Genomic DNA, 24,490 nt, shown 5'->3' with positions numbered 1-24,490 from the left:
TAATTTCTATATCATTTACAGTTCATTTCTTTTTAGAAAACAAAAAAAATACAGTGTTATTGCCATCCCAGTCAGAGATAAATATCTGACTTGATAGTTAATGTAGCAAAAATAAATCAAGAAAATACTAAAAATTAAGACATTTGGGACATAGCAATACTTAACTTTGAGGGATTAGTTAAAGAAAAAGAGAGAAGATCACAAGCTTTCTCAGAAAGTCAGACAGCAGCCCAAGACACACACACACACACACACACACACACACACAGACATGCTCTCACACTCAAAGATAAGAGACAGGCTGAGTGAGAAGTTGCTTTAGATTTGTGATCTCATATCGGTTCCTAGGAAACTATTCCTATATCTGCAATTCAATTACCTGATACCTGAGCTAGGGTGGTAACTTCTTTTTAAAGTGAACCAAAAGAAACTTAATTTAGGATATAACATGAACATAAACAAAAGCTAATACATATGATTGTTTCTAATAGTCACTTATATATAGTAAAATACATTTTTTTTTTAAAGGAACCTTCTCTTAAGAGCCTTCCTTGGGCTGTGGGTGGAGCTTACTCAGCCTGCCCGAGGCCCCACCCCTAGCACCATCCAGAAAGAACTCTGAGCTTCTTTTGAACTGGCTAGATGCTCAGCAGGTGAAAGTAGAGGCCTGAGTTCAACCCTTGGAAGCCACGGAAAGGTGGGGGTGAGGGCCACATGAGGCCCTCAGTGAAGCAGGGTGCAGATAATCTCGACAGAACGTGCCCGAAGGTCTTCTTGGTGACCTTGTTATTCCTTTAGCCCAACAAAAATCCCTCACATTCACGGAACTTTTACAGCAGTGGAGGGACATGAAAGGAACAAAACAATGTAGTTAATAGCCAGGCTTTCTCTAAATATGCACTTCACAGTCTTGGTGCAGCCATCGACAGAAACCTCCAGTCAGTGAGGTTTTCCTACATAGAAACTTACCACTTAAACATGCAGTATACTTACCACTTAAACATACCACATAGATAATATATATTATATTACATATATTATATACTGCATTATATAGTATATTATAGTATACATAGTGTATGTATTATATATTATTCTATTATACTTCATGTAAACTTCCCACTTAAATATACACTAAGTAGCATCTGATTGCAAAGCCTCTTTTAAAGTTTACCAGCTTTGCAGTCAGATGCTACTTAGTGTATATTTAAGTGCATTAAATGGTACGATTAACAAAGGGATGTCTGAATACCACACAGCTCACCCAGTCACACCTGACACACGGGGGGCAGGCCTGGGGCAGCAGCAGATTGGCAGAACCAGTACTTAGCATGCAAAGGCCCTGAGGTCTAAACTCAGCACAGAAAAGGAAAAGGAGAGGCCAAAACAAGGAAAAGAGACAACAAGAGAGCAGTTCCGGGACTGTAACCATTTAGAAGCAGAATCTTTCTAAGTCATGAAATGCACTGAATGCAGCAGGGTCCCTAGAGAGGGCCGTATTCACGAATCAGCGTACCGGGAACCGAGCAGGTTAGCGTGCTGATTGTCTAGTTGTTACAATGACCCAGTGCAGGTTCTTCCGCAGAAAAGAAACAAAATGAAATGGCAGTCCAGAGAAAGTCCGCTCAAAAGCGTGTACCGCCCTTTCACAGAAATCAATATAAAAAGAACCTTGTTTTTAATTAGATACACATTTTGAAGGATACGAGAAAATGTAGAGGGCATTTCTAAATGACAGGACCTACCTATTTTTATTGTTTATGTAGCTCTCCATTCTTTTTATTTTTTAATTTTTAGTTACATTTTTTTATTTAGTGGAGGGGAGGGCATATGTGCCATCGAGCACTTGTGGCAGGCAACTTGCTGGAGCTGCCCCCTTCCACCATGTCAGTCTAAAGCGGGGTCATCAGACTTGGCAGCAAGTCTTTACCTGCTGAGCCATCCTGTCAGTCCCAATTACTCTTTTTATGAAATTTTACTTTTACATTTCTGTATTTGTGTGTGTGTGCCGTGGTGTGAGTGTGGAGGTCTGAGGACAGCAGTGGGACTCAGTTCTCTCCTTCCACCATGGGAGTCCCAGGGATCAAGCTCAGATCACCAGGCTTGGCAGCAAGCTCCACTTACCTGCTGAGCCATCTTGTTGGCTCTCAAAAAAGAAAGGGAAGGACAGAAAATATTTTTTAAGTTTGTAACAGGGTAAGAGAATGAAACTGTAGCCAAAAAGAGTGCCCCAGATTATAAGGGAGACCTGCCAGAGGACAGTAGCAGAACGGCGCAGGAACACACAGCCTCTACAAAACACACCCTAACTGAGGCTGCTCTGGGCACCCCCTGAGGTCTCTAGCGCAGAGCAGGACTTACTGTTGACTTTGTTCACATTCCCTTGAATTTCAGCTTGTGTGAGCAGCTCCTCATAAACGTCCCTTTCTCTGTCAGAGTTTTCTGTCTGTGGGTGAGAAAAAAGGGTAGAGATCAGCCAGGTCTCTGAAGAGCCCGGAGAAGGAGGTGTGTACTTCTCCCCAGCCAGGATGAAACCAAGAGCCTACACCTGAGTTCAGGTCTTCTGTACATGACTATACCTAAAAACACAAGACCCAGGAAGAAAGCACTGGGGGACTGCCCTGCCTACTGAGGACAGTGGGCTGAGCCAGCATCCTTGCCTGAGAGCAGATGGCTTACTGGTGACACAGGCAGAGGCAGAGCTTCATCACCTGCCTGCAAACCTATTCAGTATCTACTTGGGGGCTTCAAGTCCCTGCTCTATAATAAAGAGACATAAAATATATACACAGACCTTCAATTTGACATATGAATACCTCTCAATGAACCAAGACATGTCAATCACTGGCTAAATAGGCATGTATGAAGTCTTTTGTTCAGTTATTATTGTTGTATGTGGATACGCTGGAGGGGGTAGGCATAGCGGGTATATGTGGCAAAGATCAGCTCTGTGGAGCTGGCTCCCTCCTTCCACCTTTAACATGGGTTCTGGTGATTGAACTTAGGGTCCTCAGGCTTCTGTGGCTTACTTGCTGAGCATCTCACGGATGGGCTTTTTTTTTTTTTTTTTTTTTTTAAGAAAGAGTCGCACTATGGATCGCTTTGTAGACCTGGGCTGGGCTCAAACTCACATACCTCCACCTGCCTCTGCCCGAGTGCTGGGATCATTGGCATGCATCATGGCTGTTTTGTTTTGAGGCAGGTCTCATCTGTGGTTCAAACTGGTCTACAACTACTAACAGAATTGTTCAACTAACTTCCACATACTTATAACAATAGTAAGTATACATTTCACCCCAAAGAACCTAATGAAGAACGGCCATACTCATATTTGGAGATCATCTTTCAAAAGAAAACTATTCAAACTGATTTGAAATGGCCACTCACAAGTGTAAAATAGGAGGGGAAAGTGCAATTCCAGAAGACTTTGTACTAAGCAATTACATTTATGGGAAATTCTAGGAAAGATAAGACATAGTGATAAAGAAAACAGACTGGAAGCGAGCCGGGCGTGGTGGCGCACAACTTTAATCCCAGCACTGGGGGAACGGGGGGCGGGGGCAGAGACAGGTGGACCTCTGAGTTTGAGGCCAGCTTGGCCTACAGTAAGAAGACAGTCATGGTTACACAGAGAAACCCTGTCTCAAAAAAATAAGAAAAAAGGAAAACTAGATTGGTAGCTGCCTGGAGTTGGGCAGGGTGGTGGAGATGGCAAAGGGGCAGTGGGAACTCTTGGCAGGGACGTTGAATAAGCACGTGCACATCTATCAGGACTCAACTGTGCACTCAACATGGGCAAACTGTGCTAAACATAAGCTACATCTCAATAAAGGGCGTTTAAAATGCAGATTTCCAAACACGGGCGAATATAAGCTAACTAGAAAGACGCTGCATTTTTACCCTGTTCTCAGCAAACATGGGAGAATATAAGCTAACTAGGAAGACGCTGCATTTTTACCCTGTTTTTGGCGTTTGTCATCTTGTCCTGCTTGGCCTGGTAAAGAACATCCTGGTAAGTGGAAGCCAGGGGTTCTTCAAGATTGACAAGCATGGCATTGGGGTTTTTCAGAGCTGTAAACGTGTCGGCTGGAACCCTCCGGTCAATAGCTTCATTAATAGCAATGACAGCAGCATGTACTAAAAGACAAACAAAATCAGAGTTCAGCACGTTGAGATTATAGATGGTGATGGTGTACATTCCACAGACCAAACAATATTGCAACCAGCCATTACTGAGAAAGACTCATTTCCCAGAGAAAACTAACAAATAGGGCTGGAGGAGCAGCCTGGCCTTCCGCCTGCCATCTCTTCCCCATGCACGGAGCAGCGGTTCCACCTAGAATCCACTGGAATTTTCACTCCTGAATACTGGCCAAAAATATTTGCTATAAAAAGATGCTCACCCTTAATTATGTAGTAAAGACCAGAAGGAAAAGATCCCAAAAGGCACTGAACCAAGAACTCCCTCTAATATCTTTAACAAAAAAACTAATAATCTATATCCAGACAAGCACAGCATAGATTAGAGCAGGGTCTAGAACTATTTACAGAGCAAAGCTTGCTAGCAAAGCTGCTCATGGCCGAGACCCCGGACAGTGTGAGCCACAGTGAGCAAAGCCCATTCCATTTCGACCCAGAAAAGCGCCCTCACATGCAGCTTCATCCACCGAGAGCTCGTTGGCCAGGATGCCCCCAATCTTGCTGAAGGCAGGCATCTGGATCCCATACTTCTCCAGCTCGCTCTTCATGTTGTTGATTTCCTCTTCTGCAGAACAGAATGGAGACCCAGTCAAGCAAGCTACGCACCTTTCCAGAACTCAGAGGGTCAGATGCTTCAACTTCTAACTCACGAAAGGTTAAGAAAATACTGGATGGAAGCAGTATTTAATATACTTAGTATAACACCTGTTAGATGACATCTCATCAGTACATATCAGCTCACTACTGTTGTCAATAGCATCAAACGTAACTATGAGATCTAGCGGACATAGCTTTTCGAGACAGGGTTTCTCTGTGTACCCTTGCTGTCCTGAAACTCGCTCTGTAGACCAAGCTGGCCTCATCTGCCTGCCTCTGAGTGCTGAGATTTAAGGTATGTGTGCCACTGGCAATGTAGTTTTTAAAACCTACTACTGACAGCACTTCCTACAGTGATCTATGGATGAGTGGAAGCTGTAAAGGGAACTTAACGCCTACCTCACAATCCGCTATCTCAGTCTTCATAATCCAATCACTAGCTGCTGCTCAGTTTCCTTTCTAAGGCAGAAAGCCAAATGATAAAGAAAACCTTTTTTTTTTTTTTCTTTTGACCTTTTCCTGAGTCTAGTGAATGAGCTTCCTGGAAGGAAAAATATTATAGATAAGAGCTTTCCTACCGAGTTTAAACTCTAAGGCTGACAAAACAATCACCAATTGAGACTGCTTACTCTTAACCAATGGTATCAGTGCCCATTTCCTTCCCAAGCCTCCATCGCTTTAAACACCAAGTGCTGGGATCAAAGGTGCGCCACACCGTGTTTGGCCACAAAGGGATATATGAATAGGATTTTTTAAGAAATCGCTCCTGAAAATCATTTTTTAAAAATTAGTATAAGGTTGTAAGTGACGGCTCACACCTGTGCCATGCAGAAGGCAGGGGCAGAACTGTCACAAGTCTAGGCCGGCCAGGATTATAAAGTGAGACCCTGCGTCAAAAAAGCACACTACTCTGCATTAGTGTGCTGCTGGTCTGTCTGCAGGAATACCAGTGCTAGGCATGGTGCTGCATGCATGCATTTAACCCCAGCACTTGGGAAGCAGAGGCAGGCAGATCTCCGGGAGCTTGAAGCCAGCTTGAGCTATGCAGCAAGTTCTGGATTAGCAGGGGACACAAAGTGAGACCCTATAAAGGGGAGCAGTGGCTCTAAGATGTCTTGAGCTTAACTGCTTACTTAAAATTTACAATATTAAATCTTTCATTTTTAAGAAGTTTCTAGCTAGTGGGGTTGTGAGAGGCCCGGAGAAGAGGCGGGTCGAGTGGGAGGTCCCTGGGTGACGGAAGACGCTGCTCTCTGAAAGGACTAAGGTTGTTCTGACAGAGCCTTTACTTCTCACAGCCAACTCTCGGAGAAAACCTGGCCCCACCTACTTTTGGGGCTCCAGTCTTGTTATACAATCTCTGGTGTATGTGCTTCTACCAGGCCCTCTATTAGTCTCTCATCAGAGTCCAAACCAACAAGGCTGTCTGACTCTCGATTCCCAGTCTCCACAACTCTACTCCATACGGTATTTTGTTATACTTACAACACATGGGAAATATGCACCAAAAGAGCTTAAACGTGAAAATAATTGAGCTGTCGTTTCTGAGTCACCTCACCCTTTGCTCTCGCCCCTTGGTTTTCCCCCTGCCAGGCAACAGCTGGCAGGGAGACTTCATTTTATAAGGCTTTTTTCACAACATAGATGCATTTAATGGTAGCTCCACATCCTACCATTTTATGCTTTATATGTTACCATTCTCAGATAATTGATACTCACATACAAAAACACGTATAAGAAAACTAAATCCACCAGTCACTCCACACCATAAATCAAGGAGCAGAGTGCGATTCCCAGGCTCACATTGCCCTACCACACTAAAGGGCAGTCTGCTTCCATTGTCTTCCTCGAGGGAGTACTTTCTAAAGGCCTTCCCCTTTAAGACAGGTATTGTTGAACTTTCCAGGCAATTACCTACCGCATGAGTCACCCATTTGCTGTAGCACTCCTTACCTGTGAAGTCAACCTTTCCATACAGGTCTTGAATCTGAGGAGCCAGGCCCAGTTTGAACAGGTACAAACTAGAAGACACCAACGTGCAAGAGAGTGAGGCCCAGCAGTGCAGCAGCTGCTGCTCTCAGAGGAGAAGGTGTGAGAGGCCCCCCTGCCCCCGCCCCTGTGCTTCCCCTCCCCACCACCCCATTCCCACCCCCCCCACCCCCCCCGCCAACCCCCAGTGACAGTATCTCCCTCAGTGTGCTTTTTGTCTCGGGTGAGTGGTACAATGTAATGAAAGATTCCCCTTAGACTCAAATTCAGGTCCCAGTTGTGGCACAAAGTTAATGCGTCATTAGATGTCAGTGCCCTGATAGTCTGTCACTGGGGAGGTCTTGTCAGTGCCCCTGATATTCTGTCACTGGTGAGGTCTTGTCACTAGATGTCGGTGCCCCTGATAGTCTGTCACTGGTGAGGTCTTGCCACTAGATGTCGGTGCCCTTGATAGTCTGTCACTGGGGAGGTCTTGTCATTAGATGTCGGTGCCCCTGATATTCTGTCACTGGGGAGGTCTTGTCATTAGATGTCGGTGCCCCTGATATTCTGTCACTGGGGAGGTCTTGTCACTAGATGCCGGTACCCCTAATATTCTGTCACTGGTGAGGTCTTGTCACTAGATGTCAGTACCCCTGATATTCTGTCACTGGTGAGGTCTTGTCACTTTTGTTTCTAAGTTTCAGGTAATAAAGCATTTTAAACAAGTCTTAGGAAAATGATTCAGACAGCAAATTTTTCTTCAGTGGAATTCCTATTTGACACAGAAGCTAAATCCAGGTTAAAGTTTAAAATAAAGAACATGTTATTCATCTCCCTCTTCAGAGAATGAGATGACTTTGAACTCAGCCGGGCAGGATGGCACATGCCTTTAATCCCAGCACTCTGGAGACAGAGGCAGGAGGATCTCTGCAGGTTTGAGGCCAGCCTGATCTACAGAGTGAGTTCCAGGATAGCCAGGGATACATAGAGAAAGAAATCCTGCCCTGAAAAACAAAACTAAACCAAAGCAGAAAAGAGACTCTAGAGTCTAAGCTCCAGGAGGGAAAGACAGCAAAGCTCAGCGGTGACTCTTCCCTCAGCCTGAGGTGTCAGGCTGACTACCAGGCTCAAACAGATCAAAAGCAACAAACTACAAGCGATCAGAGGGGCATTTTACAGACACTGACAGCAGCAGCAGCACATAGAGGCAGGAAATAAAAAACGGATCAGAAGTTGGTGCTTTGGCCCAGCGGGTGGTTTGGCCTTGCCCTCAAACATGAGGATGGGAGCTCGATCCCCAGGACCCACGTGTGGAAGAGCTGACTGACTCCTAGAACTTGTCTCTGACCCTGACATGTGTGCCATTGTGCACACACAGAATAAGATGTTCTTAAATTATTTAAAAAGGTGCAACAAGGTAATCCACAGTTCTGTACATAATCTATAAACCCTGGTATCTTCCGAAAAGAACCACACTCCGTAGATAAATAATCTAGATAGTCTCAATTAATTCTACCAGGTTTGCCAAAATAACCTAAACTCAATTTTCACAACATGAAGGATTTTTATTTTTCCTTATTATAAAGTGAGGAAATATGGACCTATTTAACACCAAAAGCAGTGAAGTTTTATTTAAATTTACTTTTGGGGGTAGAGGGCAGGGCCATTTTTGGTTTTTCAAGACAGGGTTTCTCTGTGGCTTTGGAGCCTGTCCTGGAACTAGCTCTTGTAGACCAGGCTGGCCTCGAACTCACAGAGATCCACCTGCCTTTGCCTTCTGAGTGCTGGGATTAAAGGCTTGCGCCACCACCGCCCGGCTAGGGCAGAGTCTTACTGTGTAGTCCTAGCTGGCCTGGAACTCACTATGTAGCTAAGAATAACTTAGAACACCTGATCTTTCTAATTCCAAATATAAAATATGAGGGGAAAGGAAAAAAAAACATACAAATACAACAGAGAATGGAATGTTAGTTATAACTGAAGTGCAGTAACTATCTCTGGAATAATGCCAGGTAAAACCCTTGGTAAAGGGGGAGGCGGGGAGAGCGTCTCAGGGAGAGAGCATCTCAGGGAGGGAGCACTTTCATAGCATAGGTAAGGTGTGGGTCAGACCCCTGGCACGACCTCAGAGTCGGGGTGCTTCTGGGAGACAGCTGGTACAAAGGAAGAGGATGCTCCCCAATGGAGAGGTGGGGATCTGCCCTGGGAGCTGCTGCTGAAGCAGTCCCTTCCTACACACTATCAAGTGTTGCCAACTTACGTTTCAGGAAAAATACCAAATGGGAGGAAAGAAACTATAAATCCTGAGCCAGAACACTCTGCTCTGCGTGAGCTTTCTAAGCATAGACTGATATGCAAGAGAAACAGAGAACAATAGTATACTTCCTGCCTTTGTCCTAACTCCATCATTAGAAAGGCACAGTTAATTCTCCATCGGCATGTCAAAGAACCAAGGGCTTGGGACCCAGGCTACATCAGAGGATACAGAAGGAGCAGGGAGGAATTCTGCCAGCTTCGCCTCCCTGCCTGCCAATTTCAGATGCCCATTGTAGGCATGGCCCTCACCAGGTTATCAACACACACAGACCTCAGCCACTGTAGGTAGGGCCCTCACCAGGTTATCAACACACAGACCTCAGCATGCTAAGCCAATCACAGTGCTGAGAATTAATCAGGGTTTGGCTCACACACACATTTGAATTTGTTCCACTCTTAACACAGGAGATGCACAAGCCGGCTATTCTCTCTTCTGCATGCTCACAAGGATGCTGGTGTTACCAAGAATCCAACCTAAGTCTCATCAAAAACCCCAAGACGGGGCAGCTGGGTGGTGGAATGTGTGCTCACCATGTGTGAGGACCTAGACTCAGCTGGAGAGAACAGGCCTTTTATAGATTCATGCCATAAATACACTTTCATTCATAAAATCAACACTGATAAGCACATATACTAGAGGCTATATAGCAAGAGGAACCCAAACAAACAAATCTTCATGTCCACTTCCTACCTAACCCTCTCCTTTAGTCCTACTGCCCCAGTAAATCTGATAAAGTATTATACTACCATTCCCGGCTACCAGTGATAAATCCACATCTTCCCTCACCTTCAGACACAGGACTGTTTCCTGATATTCGGAACCCTGATTTGAAAAAGTGGGAGCCTGAAATTAGGCCATTTTCTGTGGAATACTTTATTCCCTATCGTATTTGTGGGGGTAGAGCAAACAGCTTACCAATGGCAAGAGCCTAGATGACCGAGTAAAGGACACCACGCCCTGATTAAGATGCAGAGTTTAGAGAGACATTAGGTCAATAGTGAAAGATTATACCATGTTTTTGCAACAATAATATATTATGGGGATAAACAAATTCCTTCTCTCTGCTCCCGAGAGAAACACAGGTGTTTCTGTAAGGATAACAGTCTTCTGTTCCGTTCGAAAACCCTGAAGCTGATGGAAAACCTCTTTCATTCTTAGACCTCGGACAAAAAGATACACACTTGACTGAGAAGTTATCCTAAAACGACCTATTTTACCAAGTGGTTGGGGTTACCTGAGAGCATGGATACAGTAGATACATCTCGGCATGTTCTTCCGATCATAGATATCTGTGGTTTCTGGGTAAAAAATCTAGGGAGAAATAAAAGAAGGAGACTGAGTGAATTGGTTGGAAGAATCTGGAAAAGAACGAAGACCTTTACTAAGACAGACAAGACCTCAGCAAGAGATCTTCAGGAAAATAGCAAAGATATTTGTGTTTGTGAGAGAGCGAGGAAGGAGTCTAAAGCTTTCTGAAATGCAGACTATATTCTAGAAAGTACTAGAAAACAAGGTAGCTATGTAGGATGGAGTCAGATGATTGCAATCTTGTTCAAAGACAGACTTGGCAAGTGGGACAGAGAGGTACCCTAGCTTTGGAGCAAAAGATGAGAGCGCTTTAGAGATGCTATAGTAGACAGGACCCAGGCTGTGCTGGCGAATGAGGAGAGGGAAGCTGGAGAAGCAGGCTGAAAAGATGGGGCAGTGGACAGATAAAAGAGGCATCCCGGATAAACGAGGAAAGATTGGGGAAGGATAGGAGGAAGAGTCCAGGGTATCTCTACATTTCTGAGGCTAAGTCAGAAGAATCCTCAAGGTGTGCCTGGACACAGAGTGAACTGAAGGGCAGCCTGGACAACTTATGAGACTCTCAAAATAGAGACTAAGGAAGCTGAGAATATAGCAAAAGGGTAAAGCATTTGCCTAGCATGCATGAAGGCCTGGGATCAGTCCCTGGTGCCACCACAAAAAACAAAACAAAACAAAACAAAACCTTAGCAACAGCAAACATAAACACACTTTCAATACCATTGAAAGGAGGTTACACTGCCACGGACCATGGACGCCAGCGCTATATGAAAGGCAGGAAGTCACAGGTGCAGCATTTTATACTAGCGTGCACTTTACATCGTAGAAAATGGGAACAGAAGGTATAGGCGCACAGAAAGGCCAGGTAACCATAGCAACCTGGTGCAATGCATTTCCTGATATTTGTGGGAGCAACATCTCTCAAACATACCCTGACAAAGAGGGGCGCTTCAGCCCTCTGCTCTGCGGAAGCAACGACTAAAGCTGGTCTCTTGCGAAGACTCAGATTTGGAAGTGAGTCAGCTCAACGGATCCATGTGCGCTGACGAGCTTAACACCGTGATTACCACGTGACTGAATCACTATGACACCCTACAGTTATTTCTGCTCTTATTCTCTCTTCAATTACAGAAACCTGGACTCCACAGGGAAGTATGAAGAAAATAAAACCTACCCCCTGATTCCTTACCAATGTTTCATTTCAAAGCACACCTACTTTATTTTTGCACAAAAACAGTAATCTCCCCTTTGCTGAGAACAGGCTTTAATAACCTTAAACCGCTGTCCGTCCCCTTACTTAATATCAAAGACAATTTTTCAATTTGTATGCAAACTAACATTTTGCCTGCATGTTTATCTGTGCACCGGGTGCAGGCCTAGCAGCTGTGGAGGCCAGAAGGGGGCAGCAGAGCTCCCAGAACTGGCACTTCAGATGGTGTGGGTGCTGGGAACCAAACCCGTGTTCTCCAGAAGAGTAGTCAGTGCTCATAACTGCTGAACCACCTCTCTGACCTCTCAAAGCCCATTTTTAGTGGCCCTAGTAATTGTAGCTTTGACATGAGCATTGCATCACTGAAGGAACCTGCAGTCTGCTCCAGTTTTCTCCCTGTCCTAGCACGGATGAAAACTCTTTATATATACCTCTTCTGCTGTCTTTTTACATTATTGGGGAGGGGGGATAAATTTCTAGAAGTATGTCAAAAACAGGAAGGAAAGAACAAAGGGAGGGAGGGATGGAGGGAGGAAAGAATGGAGAGAGGGGGGAAAGGAAGGAGGAAAACAGGCAGGCAGGCCATGTCTTATTGATCTTGTGCTATATGCCTTCAATCTAGCACTTTAGATGCAGAAGTCAGGCAGAGTTTGAGGCCAGCCTGGTCTACATAGTAAGTTCCAAGCTAATCAAGACTACATAGTAAGATCATATATTAATTTTTTAAAAAAAAAAGAGAAAAATACCAAAACCATGACTGTGAAAATGGAGGAATAGTGCATCCTCCACGGCTAACTACCGAGTAGCCAAAAGATGACGACCTGCTAAGAGCATCATAAAGTAAACTCCTGGACAGAGTACTCGGGGTGCAGACTTCCACACAAGAACCACAGCCAACACACACACCTTGTTAAATCGCCTCAACAACGAAAACTGTGCATTCACATTCCCTGCAGATGTGAATGCTCAGAGGCTGGCAGGTGACATCTCTACAACATTGCAAAGAAGTAAAAACCTCTGCTGTATGGGCTAGAGAGTTGGCTCAGAGGTTAAGAGCACTGGCTGCTCTTCCAGAGGTCCTGAGTTCAATTCCCAGTAACCACATGACGGCAGCCATCTATAATGAGATCTGGTGCCTTCTTACGGCATGTGCATATATAATAAATAAAAATAATAATTTTTTAAAAAGCCTCTGCTGATGAGAGCGCACCAAGGCCAGCTGGACTGGGACTGAACGAGCATGTGATCAAACCGGATTCTCTGAATGTGGCTGAAATGGGGACTGACTGAGAAGCCATTGACAATGGCACTGGATCTTGATTCGTTTGCATGGACTGGCTTTTTGGGATCCTGGTCTGTTTGGATGCTCACCTTCCTGGACCTGGAGGGAGGGGGGAGGAACTTGGATTTCCCACAGGGCAGGAAACCCTGACTGCTCTTGGGATTGGGGAGGGAGGAGGAGAGGGAGTGGGGGGAGCGGGAGTGGGAGGGTATTGGGAGGAGGGGAGGAAGTGGAAATTCTTTAAATAAATAAATAAGGGGGGAAAAAAAGCCTCTGCTGTACGCTTTAAAATGACGACTCGGTCTATATATAACAAGCACTGGCACAGAGCCACACTGACGTGCACTGGGCGGTATAAGGGCACGGCCTGGAAGACGATGCCTGCTAGCCCAGCACTCAGAAGACATGGGCAGGAGGATCTTAAAGGCCAAGCTGGGTTACAGTGAGCTCTTATCCAAAGAACCAGGCTAGGCACGTAGCTTGCAGCTCCGCCGGTAGACTGCTGGCCTGGCATGTGCGACACTCAGCAAAAATACAAAACCAAAGCACACAGAACAATGCAAACCTACAACTGATGCAGTCAAAATAAATACTGCTGGGGGAAATTTCCCATTTGTATGTAAGAAGGACATACAAGAACAAATATAAAAGAAAAAGAATACAATTCTTTTCCTAAATCAAACTGAAAGGAACCTTTATTACTAAAGAAAAGAAAAAACTTAGCCAGCATGTTGTTATGTACCAATAGTCCCCAGGACTCTAGAGGCTGAGGCAGGATTGTGAGTTCAAAGCCAGCCTGGGCTACAGCTTGAGCTTGAGCCCCTGCCTCACAAACCATGAAGAAAGGTGCAAAGAAGGGAGAGTGGAGAAAGGATGGAGGAAGGAAGGACGGAAGGAAAGATGGACAGATGACTGTCTGGTGTGGAGAATAATCTTACAGGCTGAGTGTAAATGCATAAATACCATGATAATATGAACACCAGGGACATTACCTTGGGCAATCCAATCTCATCCATGGCGTTCAGCCACTGGATCACATTGTCCGTATGTCTGAAGTGTAGGCCAGTGGCCTGGAAGAAACACAAGAGTATTAGGCACTGGGGCAAACACCACATAAACTCTTCTTGTAAATCCCCTGTGAGACTCCACAATGTCCCCTCCCTGAGGCATTACCCTCACACACCAGTATCGGAAAGTATACTCTCCTGCCTCTCACTTACAAACTGCCCGGACGCACCTGAGACTAGGTTCTCGGGCTTGGCCAGCTACTGGTGGCAGTGGACAAGTCATTGACCCTGCAGCCTGAGCTACTCCATCCAATACAGCTACTATGTGTATCAGCTGTGAGTCTGTATGATGAGACAGTGTGCACACAACCACTCAGGTCAGTGCGGTGTCTAAACAGTCTCCAAAATGACAGCTAGTATACAGGATATCGATGAAGGTTTCCAGAATATACTTAGAAATAATCCCCTGCAAATGCACACCTGCTTACTTTTTAAACAAACGCAGGGCCTCACAGATGCTAATCATGAGCTCTACCCTTGAGTTATAGCCCCAACCCCTATGTCTGTTAGTTTGGGTCAAGATCCCTTTACAAAGGAAGAAAGGGATATACATTTTTTTGTTTTGTTTTGTTTTCTGAGACAGAGTTTCTCTGTGTAGCCCTAGCTGTACTGGAACTCTTTCTGACCAGGCTGGCTCAGACTCAGAGCTCCGCCTGCCTCTGCCTCCTGAGTGCTAGGATCAAAGGCGCGCGCCATCACACCCGGCCACAAAGGGATATGCGAGTGGAGCTTTTTAAGCAATCACTCCTGCAAATCATTTTTTAAAAACTAATATAAGGGTTCACGTGATGGTGCACACCTGTGCCACTCAGGAGGCCGGAGCAGAACTGTCACAGGTTCCAGGCCAGCCAGGATTACAAAGTGAGGACCTGCGTCAAACAAAACAAAACAAGCAAACCCCTACTGTGCACTCGTGTGCTGCTGGTCTGTCCACATGAACCACGCGGGTGCTGGGAGTGCTGGCACGTGTGTGCGGTTAACCCTCGCTCTTGGGAAGGAGAGGCAGACAGATCTCTGTGAGCTTGAGGCTAGCTCGACTTACACAGCAAGTTCTAGGGACGCAGAGAGACCCTACAAAGGGGAGAGGTGGCTCTAAAGATGTCTTTAGCATAACTGTTTACTTAAAATTCAAAATATTAAAACCTTCATTTCTGAGAAGTTTCTAGGTAGGTATGGTGATGTTTACCTTTAATTCTACACTTAGAAAACATAGGTAGGTTGGCTCTATGAGTTCAAGGCTAGCCTGGTTTACATGGTGATTTCCAGGTCAACCAGACATCAAGACCATGTCTTAAGAAGAAGGTGGAGCTGTTTCTGTTTAGGATCTCATGGTTTAGATCTAGAATATCCTTCACTATCCCGAGTTACAGGGTTAGTCCGCAGCTAACAGTGCAAAGAGGTGGCTGTAATGTGAGGTGCAAACCTCATCCATGATTAATCAATCCACTGATTGAGTTCACAGCTCATTGGCCAAGCGGGGTGGAGAGGGTCACTGGTGATACATCTCTAAGTCTGTCTCCTCCTCTTTCCCCTTCTCTTCTCCCCCTGCCCCTTCTCCTTTCAGTCTCTGGTCTCCTACTCCCTGACTTCTCAGCCTGCATGAGGTGAATCTCCTCATAAGCTTTGCTCCACTACCTACTATGATGATTACCACAGTGAAGAAAAACGGGAGCAAAATGACCAGACTGTGCCCTATAGGCTGGAGTAAAATCTTTCCTCCTTGGACTGCCCCGTTTCAGATAATTCATACAGATAGTGGCTTTGGCTGAGGATCTATACCCTCTCGACCTGAATTTCAGTATAAAACATAAAAACCGTGTTCACAGTCTGTGGTTTAGTTCATATGGCTTTGGGCCCAGTCCTGAAAGTCAACCCCTTACACTCACTCTGGTTATGTGGTCCTCCACTGCCTCTTGGACAGGGCAAGCTCCTGTGAGGGGCTCTGGAGATGGGACTCTGGTCCTCCCAGAATTCCCACTGCCCTTTTCACGGCCTCAGCCACAGGAATCGGTCCATTCATTTACCTGTGCTTTCCGGGAAGTAAGTCTCTTTCCCATTTGATCTCGAACTCCAGTACTGAGGTAAGAATTTTCCCCAAGTCGCTATAGTTACACGTCAGTGCCTAGGTCTAGTGAGACTAACGGTGGTAATTCCCCTGATCACTTCCTCTACTTTCTAAGAATTAAAAAAAATCCAGGGTAGAGAAATTCTAGAAAAATAGCCCTGTCAGAAGCAGCTAACGACGCGAGCATCTGTGCCCACCTCTGCACTACTCCCTGTTACCCTGGGCTCGTTCAGAACAGACACAGAACACAAAATAATCTAAGCACCGAGCAAGGCACCCACCTTGTATCTGGTCTGCTCTCGATCATAGATTTTTTTCAGGGACACCACTTTGGGAGAGAAGAAGTTCCCCAGTTTGGCAAGGTAGACTCCATTCCTAAGCCCCTCCTCCAGCTCCGTCGTGGGTGGCAGGTCCTCCCCTAGGCATGCTTCCATCCACCTGCACAAGAAATAATGAGGGTCAGAAGCTTCTTATGGAGTTTCATTTCTAGTCTCCTAAACCAACCGCAACAACACTCTTTATCGCATTCCACACAGCCACACTTCCCAGCTCAGACACGTTAACTGCAACCTTAAATGCTAACGTCGAATGCCACCTTCGCCACCAGGGTGAGGCTGCTCCAGGAACCTCACACTCTATCTCTTAGGTCCTCGTTACCCATTTGCAATTGAAGCCACTGTCCTAGTCGCTGTCGCTTTCTAGGTGACTTGCTAGGCACACTAAGATCGCACTAAGGCTGCTTTCGGAACACTCGGTCGGCTAAAATCCCAAAAGGAGGAAATGCTGAAGGAAAAAGCGAATAACAAGCTTCCCCCCTTCCCTTTTTTATTTGTTTGTTTTGTTTTACTTTTTTCAAAGACAAGGTTTCTCTGTGTGGCTTTGGCTGTCCTGGAACTCACCAGAACTCAGACATCCACCTGCCTCTGCTTCCGGAGTGCTGGGATTAAAAGCATGCCCCACCACTGCCAGGCTGGAATAATGAGTCTTTAAGTGTGACTGTACCCATAGAAGTTTACATTAAGAGCCAAGGGGGGGGGGGTGTAGCTCAGAGGCACAACACGTACAAAGCAGGCTCTAAGTCCTAAGTTCAATGCCCAGTATCTCCTCAACACTAAAATGATAGGGGCTGGAGAGATGGCTTGGCAGGAGGACCTGGGTTCCAATCCCAACACCCACATGGCAGCTCACAACCATCTGTAACTCCAGTCCCAGGGGAATCACAAACCCTACATAAACTCCATGGATACCAGGCAAATACATGGCACACATACATACATGTAGACAAACACTCATACACATAAAATAAACCTCATACACCCACACACACATTAAATATATGTAAAGTTTTCCTAGTCTTCTTAAAAACAGGAAAGATAACCATTCTCCTTTCCCCCTCAGATGCTCCAAACCGGCCACTCAGTTTCATCCCCAAGTCTACTCTCTTTAGTAAACCCCGCACTGACCAACACACAGGAGGCAGTAAGGGATGGCCACATGGACAGACCAGAGAACCTTCTGCTTGTCTACTGAACACAGTGACAACAAGCTTTGCTTCTGACTTTCAAGTATTAGAATAAAAAAAAAAAAAGAGGCAAGTTTCCCAAAAGAATCGCCATGGAAACTAAATTGGTGATCAATCCGCCAGCCACAAAATTCAAGCTATGCCTTTGCTGAACCCTAAAGATCAGGACAACAGTGTGGGGAAGAACGGCAGCTGCCCGGGTGGAAAGAGCTGTAAGCAAAGAACACATGGCACACATCTTCTTTCTGATATTTTACTGCTAGGAAGGATGTGGATGGCCAGGCATGGTGGCACACGCTTTTGATCTCGGCACTTGGGAGGTAGAGGCAAGTGGATCTCTGTGAGTTCAGGGTCAGCCTGGTCAACACGCTGAGTTCCAGGACAGTCTAGGCTATGCAGAGAGACCCTGTATTAAAAATCAACAGAGAAGGAAGGAAATGAGCGACTTTGACAAGCAGCTGCTAGCAACCCTAACCCTGGGTGACCTTCTAACGTGAGTTCTCATGAACAGGGACAACCTCACAACAGCTGAAACCAGAAACAGCACCAGAGACAAAAAAGTATTATTCTTTGCTCCGTATGATGTCGAGCCATCGGGCGAACTGTGGATAAAAGCACGGTGGCCTCATCTGCCCTAGTCAGAGACAGTTCCCACAGGCGGTGGACCTTCCTCCTCTCTGAGGTTACTGGACTAACAGAAAATAAAAGACAGGACTTAGGTGACCTTTTCTTTGCCTCCCCTGCTCCAACAGCTATAAAGCAGTCCTGAGGAATGCTTATGCTGACAAGTTTCCTGCAGTGAGGTGGGATACTAGGCACAGCACCCACTCACCAGACAGAAAAGCCAGCTGTGATCTGGCGACAGGGGGAGCACAGGAAGAAGCTGGGATAAGAAGAAAGGGAAATGCGGCACTGCTTCCCACCACCGCACGCAGGCTCGCCTTTGAGCCTGCTATTCCTCGATGGTTTGTTTCTGAGAATAAAATCAATCAGATTTGGAGAAAGCAGGGCTCTGTGTGTCTTAGTTTGCTTTCTATTGTTGTGATAAAACATAACCAAATGCAACTTGGGAAGGAAAGGGTTTATTTCACCATCATTGCAAAAAGTCAGGGCAAGAACTCAGAACAGGAACCTGGGAGCAGGAACTGGGGCAGAGGCCACAGAGGACAGCTGCTTACTGGCTTGCTCTTCATTGCTTACTTAGCCTGTGTCCTTAGAGCACTAGGATCACCAGCCCCAGAATGGCACCACCCACAGTGAGCTGGGCCCTCCCACATCAATCACCAACCAAGAAAAAACACCACAGGCTTGCCCACAGGCTAATAGGTAGGGGCATTTTCTCACTTGAGAGTTTCTTTTCCAAAACGACTATAGCTTGTATCAATCAAATCAGCAATAAAACTAGCCAGACACTGTGTTACTCCAATTTTGAATATTAATTTTAAGTACAGTGCTTTGATATTATGCTTGTTTGACTGACTGACTGACTGACTGACTGACTGAGTTTCTGCAAAACCCAGGCTCTAGACTGGCCTCAAATGCAGGATTTTCCTGCCTCTGCCTCAAGCGTGCTGGGGCTACAAGTGTATAGACAGCACCACGCCTTGCTATGCTGTTATAACTTTTCTATTAGTACTTTGGACTCTGATTTTAAAATAAAAAATCAACAAACCATCTTTTCAGTCCTCTACGGCTCACATGAAATCCCTCCTGCCAATAAATCGGAGTCTTAAAAACTGACAGGCACAAGGGTGTGTGTGCTTCTAATCTAAGCACAAGCCCCTTTGGGTTTCCTCTTGGGTTTTTCTGTTTTGTTTTGTTGTGGGGTTTTTGTTGTTGTTGTCTTGGGGTTTCTTTGGTTGCTTGCTTGCTTGCTTGATTTTTCTTCTTCAAGATACGGTTTCTCTGTGTAGCCCTTGCTGTCCAGGAACTCTTTCTGTAGGTCAGGCTGGCCTTGAACTCAGAGACCTGCTTGCCTCTGCCCTGAGTGCTGGGTTTAAAGGTGTGTGCCACTACTGCCTGGCTTTGGTTTGGTTTTGAACACAGAAAAATATTAAAGAAAACCATTCAACATTTTTCAAAATTGCATGACTATTTTGCATGTTATTACATAGTTTCTGAAGGGTTTTTTGCTTTGTTTTGTTTTTTGAGACAGGGTTTCTCTGTAGCTTTGGAGCCTGTCCTGGAACTCGCACTGCAGACCAGATGGCCTAGAACTCAGAGATCCTCCTGCCCCCACCTCTCAAGCGCTGTGATTAAAGGTGTGCGCCACTATCGCCTGGCTTTTCTGAAGATTTTTAAGTTACATAAAGATTCCACCAAGGGCTTGGTCACCTTTATTGGCATTATGTCTGGTTGCCCAAGAGGCTGCTCCAAGGTTGTGCCTTCATTGTACAATCACTCATTTACAATTTATGAATGACTTACCCAAGGTCACTGCTACTAAGTGGCAAAGGTGAGCTAGCTCTTAGATTGGAACTCTTCTCATGGTCCCATGTTGCTGTTGGGGTCACTTAAGACCCTAACAGAACTGGGTATCACAGGGGTATCTAATCAGGGTGAATTTTCAGAAATTCCATGCAAGGAAAAAAAAAAGGCTGGAATTCTTCCTGGCCTGTCTCCTTAATGCTGTTTTAGTTTAGCACAATAGTAAATCCACCAAGGACTCTCAACTCAGACACAAAATCTCCTGTAAAATACATCATTTGTTCAGATGGCCGGGCGGTGGTGGCGTACGCCTTTAATCCCAGCACTTGAGTGGTGGGGGCAGGAGGCAGAGGCAGGTGGATCTCTGTGAGTTCAAGACCATCCTGGTCTACAAGAGCTAGTTCCAGGACAGGCTCCAAAGCTACAGAGAAATCCTGTCTCGAAAAACAAACAAACAAACAAACAAAAATCATTAAGGTTGGCAAGATGGCTGAGTGGGTAAAGGCGCTTTGCCACCAAACCTGACAACCTGAGTTTGATCCCCAGGACTCACACAGTGGAAAAGCCACTCTGGGAAGCTGTCCTCTGACCTCCACACACACATTTGTGGCACATGGACCCCTCCCCCAAATCAATCGATCGATCGAGAGATAGACAGACAGACAGATACAATTTTTTAACTTAAACACTTTAATTTATCTTTATATACAAGCAATTAAAAATGAACATCTATGGCTAGGGATATAGCCCAGCAGATAAGTGTAAATGGTAAAAAAAAAATAATTATTGAATAAAAGATAATTCACCAGTCAATAAAATTTTTCCCCTACCCCAATGATGCCTCAATCAATGTTCCCAAAAATCTCAGCCAAAGCATCAAGCAGGAGCCTGTGCCACAGCCACAGACAAATCCAAACCATTCAGGAGAAACCATCTCATTTCTGAACACAGTAACCAGAAAGCTTTGTGACGCCAACACCAGTTTTCTGCAGGTCACTCAGGTTGCCTTCTGCAGCAAGATGATCTAAGAATGAGGGCATCGTGTGACCAGCACTGTCCCTGAACACAGAGAGACTGCAGGCTGCCTGACCAGTCTCCCTTCTCCAGGTTGTCAGTTTGAGACAGAGTCTCATTGTATAGCCGAGGAGGGCCTCAAACCTGTGGTCCTCTTCGGTGGCCCTGCCCCAGCTGCCTCAGTGCTATGGTCAAGTGACGTCTCCAGAGAGACCTAAGCCATGGCACTCTGGACGTCTTCATTTGCTGACAGTGGAGAGCAGCAAAGCCTTCCAAATAGGGCTGTTGCTAAGACTCCAGGAAGACTGTGAGTGCAGTCTAGCACAGTGCTTGGCTGATGATGAAAGATATCTGTGCCTTTTCCTCCTCTGAGTCACACATTCGCCACTTGATACTTCCGTTACCAACAACGACTCCAGTTCCTTCAAGTGTTCTCGTAAAAAGAATAATAATAGTATGTACCCATAGAAGGTTCTGGATGGCGAAACAGTATAGATAAGTGCTAAGAATACCATCTGGTGCAGAGAAGCTAATCAAAATGCCACCTGGCATTAAGGAGTGTGGGACCTGCTCCTTGTGCCCCTCAATCTTTCTCCCTCGTCTCTGCCATCCTCCAGATGGACACTACCATCCTGACCTAGCGTCACAAGGAGGCGGACCTTTGAACACATGTGTGAGGGAGTTTTTCAATTGGGCTAACTCAAGTGAGAAGACCGACCCTAACTGTGAGCAGCACCATTTCATGGCTGCATCCCTGGCTGACTAAAAAGAGAAAGCCGGCTGAGTGTCAGCATTCATGGCTCTTCTAACTGAGAATGAATACAATGTCACGTCATGCTCTCGGCATCATGGCTTCCCGCCATGATGGACCGCACCCTCAAACTCTAAACGAATAGACCCTTCCTTCTAGGCATGGTGGCACACACCTGCAACGCCGAAACTCAGGGGCCAGAAGCAGGTGGAACTCTGTGAGTTCGAGGCCAGCCTCGCCTGTGGCGTGAGGTCCAGGCTAGTCTGGGCTACAAATGAAACCATATCTTAAGAAACAAAAACAAAACAAAACAAAACAGAAAATTTTTTTTGAAGTTCAGAGACTATCATCCCAAGTGATGCTCTGCAAACACCCTGCATGTGGTCAGGATTCAGATAAAGCTTGGTGACAGAGCTGCTGTTTCTACAGAAGGTGGAGCCCCTCTGCTCACAGAGGTTTGAACATTCACCGTGTTCTCCCACTACCTGCATGAAACCTAAATGCAAAATATTATTCAAAGCTCTATCAGATTTGGAACTACTTCACAGCATGTTAGATTGAGAGGCTTGTTGTCGATATAAACAAAACTTAAAAAAGCTGGGCGGTGGTGGTGCATGACTTTAATCCCAGCATTTGGGAGGCCTGGTCTACAAGAACTAGTTCCAGGACAAGTTCCAAAGTTACAGGGAAACCCTGTCTCGAAAAACAAAAAACAACAACAAACTTTTAAAAAAAACCTCTAACCCCGTTTGGCGGCTTACGAAACTAAATATATGAATATTTCACATGATCTCTGCATCACCCCAGAACAGTTAGTAGCATTGTCTTGCTTCACAGAGTAGATGGAAGTAACCTAAGATCATTCACTGGTCTGGTCACACTTGAACCTAGGCTGGCACGATCCACAGCTCACACTACTTTCTTAAACCTGTCTTTTTATATTATGTGCATGGTGTTTGGCATGTGCGTCTGCGCAGTGTTCCTGCAGTGTCTGTGGAGGGCAGAAGATGTTGTCAGATCCTCAGGGACTAGAGTTACCCACGGTGGGGAGCCACCATGCCGATACTGGGATTCAAACCCAAGCCCTCTGGGACAGCCACTAGTGCTCCTATGGATCTCTACAGCCCCACAGTCCACGCTCCTAATGACAATGTGCTCCTCCCTTCAAAGACAGCAACAGGTACCACCTACTCAACACTCACCCATGAACCAAGGCAAGCTCAGGCGCTGGAGCTGGCCTTCCTCAAGCCATCAGCAGCACAGTGCTGACCTCAATAACAGGCTTTGCTCTAGCCAAGCCCTCAGAGAGGAGCCGAGAGGACTAAGCCTCAGTGGCTGCTGCGGACATAAGTAGGAGGAAACCAAGCGCTTGTATAATTACATAATAATTTTAAGGAAATCCTTTATGGGGGAGGTGTGCGGAGACAGGGTCTTGCTTTATAGTCCAAGCTAGTTTCAAACTCCCAATCCTCGCACCTCCGCCTCCTAAGTACAGGGATTATAAATGACTATCACTGCGTCTAGTACATAGAGCCAGTTTTTTACAATTAGCATGAATACCAAAGATGACTTAGAGATATAAATATGTTCCATGCACGTGTGCATATGCATGTATGTATATATATTAAGAGTTGTGTTATCTTGGCTGGGCGTAATGGCGCACTTGGGAGGCAGAGACAGGTGGATCTCTGTGAGTTCGAGGCAAAACAAAACAGAACAAAACAAAACAAAACAGAGTTATATTATCTTAAAAGAAAAAAAGAACTTACAGACAACAGTACCCAAAACCAGAGAGGAAAATATAAGCAAAGTGCCTACAGAGAAAGTCTTTAGGGGCTGATGGAATGGCTCAGCGGTAAAGGCATGCTGACCAGAGTTCATTCCCCAACCCTCTGGGTGGACGAAGGGAACCTACTTCCCGCAGCTGTCTCCACAGGAACAGATGGCGGTGCACACTCACACCCACATACAAAACACACAAATGTAAAAAATATATATTTTTAAGTATGTTTTAGCCAGGTGCAATGATGCTGGCCTACAGTCTCAGATACAGGGAAGCAAGAGGCTCATAAATTCCAGCTGTACAGAGCAAACTGAGGCCGGTCTCAAAAAAAACTAAAAAAATAAATAAGCAAAGCTGGGTAGCATGGCACATGCCTATAGTCCTCACTAATCCTGCACGCAGGAGGCTCAGGCAGGAGTCCAGCCAGCCTGGGCTACATACCAAGACTGTGTCTCAAAAACAACAACTACAACAAAAATATCCAACAACAAAAAGAAACTGAAGAGGTAAAATTACAACATGGAAAAAGAACAATTACTAATAACTTCTTATAGTTATACACTATTTTCTTTCTTTCTTTCTTTCTTTCTTTCTTTCTTTCTTTCTTTCTTTCTTGTTTGTTTGTTTTTCAAGACAGGCTTTCTCTGTGTATCTCTAGCTGTCCTGGAACTCTGTAGACAGGCCTGGCCTCGAACTCACAGAGATCTGCCTGCCTCTGTTTCCCTGAGTGTTGGGAATAAAGGCATGTGCCACCATCGCCCGGCTTACACATATATAATTTAAACACTTAAAATACAATGACAAACATTTCCCTAGAAAAATGGGCTACAAACAAAGTAGGCAACTCATAAAGGGAAAAATAGAAATAGCCAGTCCTCACATGGAGCTTTCTGTCTTACCAGTCATGCACAAAATGCAAATTCGAGGAACAATATCACCATCTGCCAGACTGCCAAATGGTAAAAATAATAACTTA

The 24,490-nt window shown here is 45.4% G+C and overlaps 1 protein-coding gene across 1 annotated transcript in view; it reads right to left on the bottom strand.

Annotated features, from left to right (window-relative positions):
- Positions 1-24,490, bottom strand: part of Iqgap1 (IQ motif containing GTPase activating protein 1) — a 91,846-nt gene that overhangs the window by 42,919 nt on the left and 24,437 nt on the right. Inside the window, exons 3-9 of the mRNA XM_087901487.1 lie at positions 16,299-16,455; positions 13,878-13,955; positions 10,320-10,396; positions 6,751-6,818; positions 4,652-4,765; positions 3,959-4,137; positions 2,362-2,446 (exon numbers count right to left, since the gene is read on the bottom strand). Of these exons, the coding sequence (XP_087757613.1) occupies positions 2,362-2,446; positions 3,959-4,137; positions 4,652-4,765; positions 6,751-6,818; positions 10,320-10,396; positions 13,878-13,955; positions 16,299-16,455 (758 nt within the window). The remainder of the gene's footprint in view (positions 1-2,361; positions 2,447-3,958; positions 4,138-4,651; positions 4,766-6,750; positions 6,819-10,319; positions 10,397-13,877; positions 13,956-16,298; positions 16,456-24,490) is intronic.

Source organism: Myodes glareolus, chromosome 24, assembly GCF_982192425.1.
Source record: "Myodes glareolus chromosome 24, mMyoGla1.1, whole genome shotgun sequence".
Taxonomy (NCBI): domain Eukaryota; kingdom Metazoa; phylum Chordata; class Mammalia; order Rodentia; family Cricetidae; genus Myodes; species Myodes glareolus.
The sequence above is the reverse complement of the archived record's forward strand: the minus strand, read 5'-3'. Positions and strand labels throughout refer to the sequence as shown.